The sequence below is a fragment of the Ahaetulla prasina genome, chromosome 1, assembly GCF_028640845.1.
Source record: "Ahaetulla prasina isolate Xishuangbanna chromosome 1, ASM2864084v1, whole genome shotgun sequence".
Lineage (NCBI taxonomy): Eukaryota > Metazoa > Chordata > Lepidosauria > Squamata > Colubridae > Ahaetulla > Ahaetulla prasina.
In genome coordinates, this window is record NC_080539.1 from 107,064,851 (window position 1) to 107,078,033 (window position 13,183).

Sequence of the window (13,183 nt, forward strand, 5' to 3'; positions counted from 1 at the left end):
AACGTTCTCTTTATATTAATCAAGACCACAATAGCATCAAAGCCACTGGGTTAGTTTAGTTTTCCCCTTTTTTCATTACTTTGCAAGCAATAAATAAGGATGGAGAACTTGACATCTCCCTGATAGCATTGAATTACAATTATGAGCACTGCTTATCATGCTGCTTGGACTGGAACTAGATTAGTAACATTTAAAAATTCACAAGTCTTTTATGCATGCAGTAAATAACATCCCAATATATTAAATGGGCATAATTGATTTAAAAAGGAGGTTAGTATCAATGCCCCATTTCTTTTTACTGAACACCTCGCTTTGAAGAATAATTACATTCCCTGAAATGTATCTTACATTGAAACTTTGAACTTGCCAGGCATTAGACATTGCCACATGCATATAATATTGTCACGTAATTTAAAGTAACGCTTTAAATATTCTATCAAGCAATGCTTTTCTTGATTTGAGAAAGAACTAAAATTCCACTTGAATTTATAGGGCAAAATTAAGCACACATTTTATTTCACTGAAGTCAGTTTTAAGACAATTTGATGAAAACCACGCTGAGAGACTGTCTTCAGAAATGAAATTAAAAACAGGGCTGATTTAATGTAGACATTTTATCTTTTGCCAATTAAACATTATATGAAACCCTGTAAGAATGCTGAACCTCGCTTCAGCAGCACATATACTAAAATTGGAATGATACAAAGAATGCTGAACCTTGATCACCAAAGGACTGATCTATTATACTCACCTCATCTTTGAATACTTTGCCATGCTCCTCACAACCTGGCAAACTCCGAATGAACTCTGAGACCTGCCAATCAAATTTAACAAAATAAAAGAGTAAGAATAATACAATAACTGTCCGTTTATCTCTTCATCTTGCTTCTAAGTGATAGGAACTAGGGGGGAAAAAACCAACAAATGCTTGTTTCAAAAAATGGCTTGTTCCAATTTTATAAACAACAATGGTCAAGCTGTCTAAACCCTACACTGTATTCCACTTAACCTTTGTCGACTCTGAAGTGAACCTGCTTGAAGCCATCTTGTGCTGCCTTATAGTTGCCACAAAGCCTGAGAGGGAGAAGGGAGGGGGGAAGTAGATAGCCCAACTAACAGTCAAAACAAAAGTTTTCCTGTGGGAACCAAGATCATCGTCGGAGGAGAGGAGCCTGCCAGTTCTATTCATTGGACAATGTGACCAGTGACACCTGGAAGGGGGGATTTTTACTCTTTTAATTAGGTGAAAACCACGGGAACTTTCAGAGTTGGTTTTCATCGGCTGTGCTGATATGATGTATTCAATAAACATGTTCTTTGAAGAATCTACCTGCCTCAGAGTTCTGCTTTCAATGGGTGTGTTACTTTGAACACTGACAACCTTTTATAGTCCTGTTTAAAGTCCTTGATTTATAACTATTTTTAGTAACCCTTTAGGGCACAATGGCTAAGATGCTGAGTTTGTCATTCAAAAGGTCAGCAGTTCAGTCGTTCAAATCCCTAGTGCCGCATAGTGAAGTGAGCTCCTGTTACTTGTCCCAGCTTCTGCCAACCTAGCAGTTCGAAAGCACGTAAAAAATGCAAGTAGAAAAATAGGGACCACCTTTGGTGGGAAGGTAACAGGTTTCGGTGAGCCTTTGGCATTTAGTCATGCCAGCCAGATGACCATGGAGATGTCTTTGGACAGCGCTGGCTCTTTGGCTTTGAAACGGAGATAAGCACAGCCCCCTAGAGTCAGGAATGACTAGCACATATGTGCAAGGGGAATCTTTACCTTTACCTTAGTGATCATTTGAAGTTACAATGCCACTGAAAAAAGTTATTTGTGGTGGGTTTTCTCTCTTTTGATCACTGCAGCATCTTCATGGTCATGTGATCAAGATTCGGTTGGCAACTGGTATGTATTTATGACAGTCCCAGGATCACATGATCACCATTTGTAACCTTCCCAGCTGGCTTCTGACAAGCCAAGTTAATGAAGAAGCCATATTCACTTAATGATTGCATGATTCACTTACTTGTGGCAAAAAGTTCATAAAATGGGGCACCACTACTTTGCATAGTAACAGAAATTTTGGGCTCAGTTATGGTCATAGGTCATTATAACCATAATTGGGGAGCTGTAGCTGTAGATGTACTACCTGTAAAAGCATTTTGTCTACAAGTCACACATTCTGCCTCTTCAATTTTACTGGCTGATGTTGATGAAGCAAGATTACTTAGCATTTAGACTCTAAGCCCCATCCCACTCCATCTATGCTGCTTCACTCAAACATAGTGGTATTCCAGGGACGAATGAGCAAACAACAGTGGGAGTATATCTTAAAGATAAATAATTCTACTGCTGGGGTGTCAAATTCGTGTTGTCACAGTGGCTTCATGTGGCGTATTTGGACTTTTTTCCCCTTCACTAAACTGGGTGTGGGCATGGCCAGCACGTGACGCATCCAGCCTGTGGGCCGGGAGTTTAATAGCCCTGTTCTAGTGGGATCAGCCAAGCCATGAAGGTCAGCCCTGCTGCCCAGCTAAGACAAACGGGCACCTATATCAAGTAACAGCAATATAGGATGATATTGGAGATGGAGGCTCACTTCATTGACAACAGCAAACTCATAGTGAATGGGAGAAAGCAATGATAGACCAACCTATATTTTACCAAGAATATTAAACACAAAATAAGGTGATTGATGAGATAATGCAGGCTGATGGACTCCCTGGTTGGATGGCCCTCAATACACTATTGACGATCTTTTCAAGACTTAATGTTGATTAGCCTTCAAGACTCTAGTTCTGATGCCAACATCCAGGAAAAGAAAATTCAAAGCTGCAAAAAAATTGTGGTGGAAACATGGAATTTAAGAAAAGCAAGAACATAAGAAAGCTGAATACAATGAAAGATGAAATGAATGGACTGTGTGTTGACATCTATGGCACCAGCAAAACGAAATGGATTCTTTCAGTCAGAAGATCATACTCTTTACTACTCAAAATATGAAAAAAAAAAGAAGTAAAAATGTTGCTTTCAGGAAGGGAAAACTGAGTAAGTCTGGGAACAGAACATTGCAAAGAGTCAAGCAACAAAACAGGCCTGTTTCGTCCAAAAAACCATGTAGGGAACAGTCTGCATTGCTTCCAATTTGCAGAATTAACATTCAGAGTAAAATGGTCTGGAGGAGACACAGAGGATTCCAATGTTCCCTAAAATAACTCTAGAATAGTGTTAGACATACCTAGAAAGAAGTTTGAATCTCCTGAAGAAGATACTTATCTTTGTGGCATGTACTAATATTATTCTAAGATAAGGTACATGATGAATATAGTCTGCCAATAAACTTCAAATTCAGTTTAGTGAAACTAGGATGAGCCATAAGGAGGCAAATGCAGAGCCAAAATACTAACAGGCATCATCTGTGAGACCGTGCACTCAAGGCAAAGGAACCAGGCATTGGAATCTCTATTCTCTCACTTCTATCGCAGTAACGGGGAGGGGGGGGGGAATGGGAGCAAGCTATCTTGAAAGCATATTTAGAAAGTGGATGTGGTTGGAGCAGAGGGACACCATAGAACAAGGATGTCAAACTTAAGGCCTGCGGGCTGTATCAGACCCATGGGGTGCTTAGATCTGGCCTGTGGGTTCGCCCTGGGAACAGCAAAAGACTAACTCACAGTGCCTCTGCCAGCGAAAACAGAGCTGCATTTTCGCTAGCAGAGCGCTCGGGCCACCCACAGATGCCTCCGACACAAGTGACATCAAGCTGGCCATGCACACCCTGGCCACACCAACCACAGCCCTCCCGAGGTCAAACACAACCCTAATGTGGCCCTCAATGAAATCGAGTTTGACACTCCTGCCATAGAAGGTCAGTGGTGGAGTTGAGTGTGCTCTCTCACTCTGAGCCTGACCTATTTCACTAGGCTGTGTCTGAATGGAAAAAAATAGGGGGAATGCTATGTATACTATCTTGAGTGCTGACTGACCGGTGGGAAGTAAATCTTGCAAATCGATAAAAAGGACAATACAAAATACCTTTCTCCCAACAAAGGGAGAAAAAAAACCCCTATAAACAATCAGTATTTACTTTCATTAGCCTACTTTATTATGATAGATAATAGCATCACCTCCTAATCACTACTAAAATATAAAAAGGCAAGATTGAAATAGAAATAGAAATATGCAATGAATATATCATCACAATAGATTATGATATATTCTATTCTAATAGAACTCTATCAAGCAATATCAGCTGATGGTGAATGAAAATTCCATTTTTAAAAATATTTTTTTATAAAATATATAAAAACATTCAAGAAAGAAGAGAAGAAGGAAGGAAGGAAGGAAGGAAGGAAGGAAGGAAGGAAGGAAGGAAGGAAGGAAGGAAGGAAGGAAGGAAGGAAGGAAGGAAGGAAACTAAAACAGAAGACTTCCGACCTTCTTTTCATCGGTTATTAATAAACCCAATGTCTCCCTTGCCTCTTAAATCTTCCAGAAATCCCTTCATCCCCTTATTTAATTCTTACTCTTCTCAATAATTAAACCCATAAATCATTGTTTTTTTCTTTAGCAAAAAGTATATTGAAGTTTTCCAGTTTTTTAAAGTGAAAATTCCATTTTAAGTCATACCTCATCTGTGCTCCATTTAGAAACTTTACTGGCAGGAATCCCAGCCACTGTAGGAAGGAGCTTACTGTGCTGTTCCCACCGCAGTGGAAATGCAGGAATTGTGAGCTTGGAAGATAAAATGACTGGCTGCAGATGGGAATTTCTGCTATTGGTTTCCTTGCTGTCTGCAAGCAATAATAACACAAGTTTTATTATTGTATATGATATATGACCACACTTGTAAAGGAAAGGTATGTTCAGTATAACATATTTGGCCCATTTGACTTATTATTACTAAATGACATTAATTAATGAATACCCTAGAGTATAAAAATACTCTAATCTGTACTAATTATGAGATAGATACATAACTACATTTTCTTGAACGCAGTTTAAACTACCTTACGTACTTACCTGCCATGAAAAACAACGGAAACTGTTCAACCATAATCTCCCCCTGCATTTTTAAAAAACTGTATCATTGCTTCAGCTCCCAATGGTAGGTGGGATGCTCCTAATTCCTTCCCTTAAATATTGCCAACTTATGGGAGCTAGGAAGTGTGTCTTTTCGTTTGGTAGCTCCTGCGCTATGGAACACTTTGCCCTCCGAAGATCTAACTTCCTAGTTAGTGCTTCTGTAAAGCACTGAGGATCTGGGATGGACCTGCAAACACTGGGATGAAAGGACTGCACATTGGAAGCTTGACTTGGTGCCAGGATTTTGTTTTTCGTTTTAATACTTTTAATATGGCTTTTGTGTTGTTTTAATTTTTGTTCTGAAGCCACCCCGAGTTTTTTTTTCATAAAAAAGTTTTATTTTTACATTTTTGTATATATTTTTGTATATACAGTTATATACAAGCCACCCCGAGTTTGTTATGAGATGGGCAGCTATATAAATGCTGTGATTGTCACTGGTTTTTTTTTAAAAAAACCTAAACCTGAAATTTCTCACTGGGCATCCCAGTATAATATTTTCTTCAATTTATTTCCTTTTTAGGTTGTCCATAAATGCCAGTTTCACAAACCCACCACACACTAGTCCTGGCTGAACAATTCACTGCAACTTATAGCTGGTCATTCACAACTCACCTAACAGAAATGAAAGCTTTACCTTTACATTCGTCTATGTGAGACTGCTTTTCCTTTCATTTTTACAGACTGAATTCTGCATTCTTTCTTTGTCTACCACTACTAATTTGATGATAATAAAGATGATGATGACATCTACTTTGTTAGCATGTCTGTATTCTGTAAACTCCCTGGAGTCCCCTGGGATTTAAAACAATCCTACGTCTTAAAATAAAAAATAAGTAAGTAAATTCCACTTTTAGTCACTTAGTATATATATATATATATATATATATATATATATATATATATATATATATATATGTTTTCTGAGGTTTTCACGGGTGTTTGTATGTAGGTCTTTAGCCAGTAGCCTACTAGGAACCAGTGGAATCCATATAGTAGCAGTGTTATATGGGCATACCACGGTACGCTCAAAATAACATTTGTTGCAACTGTGTTTGCCTGAAAATAAGACCCTGTCTTATATTTTTTTGAACCCTGAAATAAGCGCTTGGCTTTATTGCCATGCACTCAAAAGCCCGACTGGGCTTATTATCAGGGGATGTCTTATTTTGGGGGAAACAAGCTACGTCCTGGACCAGCTAAAGCTTCCAAATGGTCTTCAAAGGCCACCTCACGTGGAATACATTGCAACAGTTCTTTCAAGAAACATCTAAAACCTGAGTGGCTGAGAGCAATGCCTCTCAATTTAGGAACAGATGCAACAAGTGAATAATACAGTATGTATTTATACAAAAGCTTCACATTTAATTATCTGGTAATGATAATAATATAGGGTATTTTCACTTCTAGCTAAACATTTTATAAGATGTATAATACAAATTATAATGTATTGTATGTAAAATAAAAAATAAGTAAGTAAATTCCACTTTTAGTCACTTAGTATATATATATATATATATATATATATATATATATATATATATATATATATATATATATATATATATATATATATATATATATATATATATATATATATATATATATATATATATATATATATATATATATATATATATATATATATATATATATATATATATATATATATATATATATATATATATATATATATATATATATATATATATATATATATATATATATATATATATATATATATATATATATATATATATATATATATATATATATATATATATATATATATATATACACACATACACATATATTTACTATTCTGAACTCCGTAGTAGAATTCAGGGGGACATTGCCTGAATCCCCTAAAGGCAATCTAAAATCAAACAGTCTTATGAAGGCAACCTTGTTCTGATTTTTCATAAAATACTTCATTAATGAAATTATTCTATAAAGCAAATTGAAAGTATTAATTTGTGTCACTAGTGAAACTCTTGTACAGCACACATGAAATAACAGCTACCTTTGGTTTCATTTATAGATAATACTTCATTAATGAAATTATTCTATAAAGCAAATTGAAAGTATTAATTTGTGTCACTAGTCAAACTCTTGTACAGCACACATGAAATAACAGCTACCTTTGGTTTCATTTATAGATAATACTTCATTAATGAAATTATTCTATAAAGCAAATTGAAAGTATTAATTTGTGTCACTAGTCAAACTCTTGTACAGCACACATGAAATAACAGCTACCTTTGGTTTCATTTATAGATAATACTTCATTAATGAAATTATTCTATAAAGCAAATTGAAAGTATTAATTTGTGTCACTAGTGAAACTCTTGTACAGCACACATGAAATAACAGCTACCTTTGGTTTCATTTATAGATAATACTTCATTTTCCATTTTTCTTTCTTCACAGCCATCTTTCCCAGAGAGTTCCTTGGTGTGTTCTCCCCTAAGTAATACAAAAGCTTCACATTTAATTATCTGGTAATGATAATAATATAGGGTATTTTCACTTCTAGCTAAACATTTTATAAGATGTATAATACAAATTATAATGTATTGTATATAAAATAAAAAAAAACTGTTCTTAGCAATCAAAAACTAGAAGCATTGTATATTCCTAATCTAGAAATTATAGGAAATTTATCCATCCATCCAATCCATCTAAAAAACAACCACCTCTGGGCAGTGAACAAAGTAAAATCTAACATTCTATTAAAACTACCGGTAAAAAGAAACCAATTGGGGTTTCAATAAAAAATCATAATTCCCGCTTATCACCTACATTCACACCAGAACTCCAAAATTAACAACCCGTTCCAATGCCCGGAGAAAGAGTCTTCATAGCCTTCTAAAAGACCAGCAGTCAAGAACATCCACATATCAGAGGAAGCTGCTTCATAGGGCTGTTGCCATGACAGAGAAAGCATACTTTCTGGGACCCAGCAGTGACATAGCTTCACTAGGGGACCCAGAACATACTCACTGTGCCAGATATTGTGAGATGGGCAAAAACCACTGGATTTGGGGACTCCTGGGGCAAGCAAACTGTTCCCGTGCCATGTAGGTCTTTAGCCAGTAGCCTACTAGGAACCAGTGGAATCCATATAGTAGCAGTGTTATATGGACATACCACGGTACGCTCAAAATTACATTTGTTGCAACTGTGTTTCCCTGAAAATAAGACCCTGTCTTATATTTTTTTGAACCCTGAAATAAGCGCGTGGCTTTATTGCCATGCACTCAAAAGCCCGACTGGGCTTATTATCAGGGGATGTCTTATTTTGGGGGAAACAAGCTACGTCCTGGACCAGCTGAAGCTTCCAAATGGTCTTCAAAGGCCGCCTCACGTGGAATACATTGCAACAGTTCTTTCAAGAAACATCTAAAACCTGAGTGGCTGAGAGCAATGCCTCTCAATTTAGGAACAGATGTAACAAGTGAACAATACAGTATGTATTTATACAAAAGCTCCTCAAGCTGGAGCTATGAATCTGGCAGAAACTTCTTGCTGTGCATCAACTCTGCCTATGGCGGTGTAACCCCATTCAGACTTAATGATGGAAAATTGAAGGATTGTACAGCCAGCGTTGATCTGAAGCCAAGATTTCTGCAACCAGACCCATACGTCCTCCAGGCATTAGGAAAACACCTCATTTGGCTGATCTGGGATAGAGATGTACAATTAAGTATTATCATTGTACTGATGACATTTATCCCCATGCTGAGGGATGACCTTGATGGATGACAATTTCATGTACATGTACAATAGGAGTAGGGGGAGAATCAAGTCCTCTGGCACCCTACAAGGTAGGCAGTTAGGGCTGGATGTCTCTCCACCCTATCACTACTAACTGGAATTGGTTTCAGAGGGAGGAAGTACTGAAGAACAGTGAGAAGTCATTATCATTCTCTGAATGAGTAACTTCATAATGAAGTAATGTCAAACAGAAAACTTTGGTGTCTGACTACTAAAGGTGCATAGAGTTGACAACCTTGAAAACAAGTGAGGAAAAACTACTATTTTTCAGGATAATTTGTACATAATAATTTTCCTGCCACCTTTACACGATATATTCTATTGCACAGCTGTCAAACATAAGACATTTCAGATCCTCCAGTTAAATTTACAGTATCCTATTACACTCCAGAAAAATGACTGAACTATTTTCAGGCCTAGGAACTTATGCCAAGCCATAAGCTGTTTCATACTGAAGCATCATTTCTTTTTAATTAGCCATGCAGATGAAGTAAGAATGTGGGCGAAAAGCAGTTTCTTGCCAGCGTCTGCTGGCAGGTGGTACATTTAGATGTTTATCGTGAGAAAAAAAATTATATTCAAACATATTAGGCAAAAAGGCAAGTTATACGGGAATTCTGTGTTTGCTATCAATGGATCTTGTCACACATAAGACTAAGTCATAAAGCAATTTTTATCATTATAGATTAGCCTAGGGAATTATGTTACATCTGAAACAGACCATTATTTCTTCTGTAACAATTTTGGCTTAGCATTGCTGTGTGAGCAGCACAACTGTCGTATTTATTTGCAAGCTCCACATATGAGCCTATAGCAAGGTGCCACTAGATAAAGAAACCATTTGCTGCTCAACCTGAAAGGAGAATGCCCTAAGGGTTCTGTGGAATGCATTAAACTAAAATGTGCTGTAAAAGAAGCCGTTTTTATCTCAACAGCAGGCCATCCAGCTGTACAACAGCAGGACTCTTTCACCAACTCACTTTTGGCATGCTTGCTAGCAACAGAAATACCTCTTCGATTTTTAAATGTTAATTGTGATAAAAGCGAGTAAGGAGTATAAAATGCATTAGGACATGAACTCCTTGTATAAAAAATGTTGTTCCTTGGATTCATTTACTTTATTTTCCTGTGTTTGTAAGTAAAAATAAAACTGGTTAGCTATATCTCCTTTTGCAACTGCAATTATGTGGAAAAAAACCCAAGCATGATTAAAGGGCTGATTGACCAACAATTCTATAATTTAACAAATAAAGAGGCACTTAATTAAATTTTAATTATTAGATGCTCCATGTTGAAATATAGAAGATACTTAATAGTTACCTAATGTCAGTAATAACGCAAAGAATTGGGTAGAGTTTTAAAGAACTAACTGCAATAGAAACTAGCCAGATGAGCGTTTATTGGAAAAACATGCATGTAGCTGTCAATTAATCCGCTGCCAATAAGTCCACTATTTAAATTTAGAATCATAAGTAAGTTGCAATATTGAAATGTGCAACACTGAAAAATATAAAGCAGGTAGTCCTTAACTAACAGCTGATCATTTTATGAAAGTTTGCAGTTACAAAGACCTCAGGTTGGGTGCTTTATGATTGTAAAGCACTTCCACCCACTGAAATATGTCATACACACCTCCCAGTGGACACCTGACTGTACTTTATAACAGGTTGCACTATCCCATGGTCATGTGACCAATTTGTGATGTTTTTGTTGGCTTCCAGCATTTTTGCCAGTTTCTGGTTAAAAAAAACCAACCCTGCCCATTCAAAAGAATAGGTTTTCTGAACTTTTTTTAATCACTGTGAAAAGTGTCAGAAAAATGGATCCGGACGGTGGGTGCCTTAATTTATGACCACAATGATTTATGATTGGATTTCCTTTAAGATGAACAATATCTGGAGCAATGAAAACAGAGAAACTGGTCAAAACAAAATAAGACAGTTAGGTATGACCCGCTATCATTTGTGGCAATGCAAGATCAAATTCATTTTTAATATTTAATTCAATAACGTTCAGTGAAGGAAACTTCAATACCAATTCACTGACTTTGATTTTTGCTTAGAATGTTGTGTGAAGTTGGCTACTGTGAACTATAAATCATCGTTTGTGGCTTAATGTGTTGTGAGCCTACCTAATTCTTAAGCATGGCTTAATACGATCTAATATGATTTAACGTTATTTATGAGTGAATGTTGAATGGCTTTTCACAGATGAACAGTTTTAGGGAAGTGATTTCTGGTTATGCATATTATTGTGGTCCGTCAGCAGCCTACGGAGCTGGCAACGGAGTCGGACAGCGATGAGGCTGAGGTAAGGCAAGGACCATCAGGAAGTGAGGTGTGGACTCCAGAGCCTCCAGAGACTGATAGTAGTGAGGCAGAGGAACAGGAGGAGCCTGTTCCTAATGCACGCATGAGAAGAGCTGCCAGAAGGCAAGAGCAGCTCAAGCAAAGAGGACGACTCAGGAGTAGGGCCAAGAGATGATTGGCCCCTCCCATAAGGCTTAAAACAGACCAGCACCAGTGTTTCAGCTTTGCTGGAAAACAACATTCTTCTGCTCCATCTTCTGCTTCGAGTACGTCTTTATTTTTGTGGCTTCTGGACGTTTGCCAGGAAGGGCCTTTGGCAGTTTGCCTAATTGGACTAAGGTAGATAACTAGATAACTGAGGAATTTGTGTTGGGAGGCATTTGTTTTACTTTGAGTTCGAATAAAGTTTGTTTTTCCACGGACTAAGTTTATTACTACCTACTTGGGTCTGGGTCACAACACATATATGAAAGGGATTAAGCACATCCTTGTGTCTTGGGAAGGGCAAGGGAATTTGGAATCACCTGTAAAAACTGTACTAGGGCTGGGCAGTTGCTTTATTTGCAACTCTTTGGACTTTGCAGGACAGAGAACTGCAAATAAAGCATCTCTCTTCAACCCTTTAAAGTAGCCAACACTGGTTTAAGACTTGTGGTTGCTTCAGTTTCTGACGCTTCACTTTCTAAGTAGCACATGAAATCGTCAAAAAGTTTGGCTGGTTCAACTAGTAAAAAAGAAGTGTTTGGGTTGTACTTCTTCACATTTGTGAAGCGTCTGACTTCTGTAGACCAAGACACTTATTCCAGGAAAATGTAGTCATTGTTAAGCTATTGATTAATTTAAAAAGGGCTACTACTTTAGGTGCTAATTAATCCCTAATATTTTTCTTATTTCTAGCTATGTTACACCTTTCAAAGATATTTGATGTGCATTTACAAATAGTCTAGACTCAAGAAACAAATGTGACAGGAAAAATGAGATATTGTACATTCTGAATATGGAAATGCAAAAATAAATGAAAGATATAAACAGAATATTAGCATTAAAATGGTAAAGACACTTTTTAATGAAGTTTTAAAATGGATGTAGAATTTCTGTGACAGTACTTGCCATTGGTCTGCAGGATTTCCTAACAATTAGGAAAAGACTGAATATTCATTTTTGGTTCTTCTGCTCTCCTTTCTAGGAGGACACCAATATTGAAAAATAAGCTTCTAGACATTATAATTACTGAAAATAATTTGATCCAGGTTTCAAGGGATTGAATTGCTTTTTAATTAAATAGGATGCTACAGTAATCCAGACAGTGCTGTGAAATATGAACTGCATGCAATTAACTTTCCCAACCCGATGCTTTCTCCCTAGTCATAGGTTGTTATAACTAGTTAATACTATGGATGTTATGAATATAGTACATTTTAATATTAACTCTGGGATATTTCATTATATTATCTGTAGCATAATAACACATCAAATTCTCAAGCAGTGATCGTCCTCTGTCTTTATTGCTATTAGTGAGGTGACACTATTTTCTTTTTTCTTTCGTTCACAAGAATTATTATTAATTTTTAAATTAAAGCAATAAACCTCAGTACCTGCAGAAAAAATGGCAGAAGAATTTCTATAGATAAATGAAAGACTACAATACATTTCTTTTAAGAATAGAATTAATTCTATTCTAATGGAATGGAATGGAATGGAATGGAATGGAATGAAATAGAATAGGAGCTGGAAGGGACCTTGGAGGTCTTCTAGTCCAGCCCCCTGCTCAAGCAGGAGAACCTATACCATCTCAGACAAGTGACTGTCTAATCTCTTCTTAAAAACCTCCACTGATGGAGCACTCACAATTTCTTAAGGCAAGCTGTTCCACTGGTTAATTGTTTTCACTGTTAGGAAGTTACCTCTTAATTCCAAGTTACTTCTCTCCTTGATTAGTTTCCAACCATTGTTTCTTATCCTGCCCTCTGGCGCTTTGGAGAAATAATTTGACCTCCTCTTCTTTGTGGCAGCCCCTCAA

General features: G+C 36.8%; 1 protein-coding gene across 1 annotated transcript in view; it reads right to left on the reverse strand.

The window, feature by feature from the left end:
- L3MBTL3 (L3MBTL histone methyl-lysine binding protein 3) overlaps nt 1-13,183 on the reverse strand; it is a 68,930-nt gene that overhangs the window by 2,088 nt on the left and 53,659 nt on the right. Inside the window, exons 18-20 of the mRNA XM_058171972.1 lie at nt 7,455-7,543; nt 4,622-4,785; nt 752-814 (exon numbers count right to left, since the gene is read on the reverse strand). Coding sequence (XP_058027955.1) covers nt 752-814; nt 4,622-4,785; nt 7,455-7,543 — 316 coding nt within the window. The remainder of the gene's footprint in view (nt 1-751; nt 815-4,621; nt 4,786-7,454; nt 7,544-13,183) is intronic.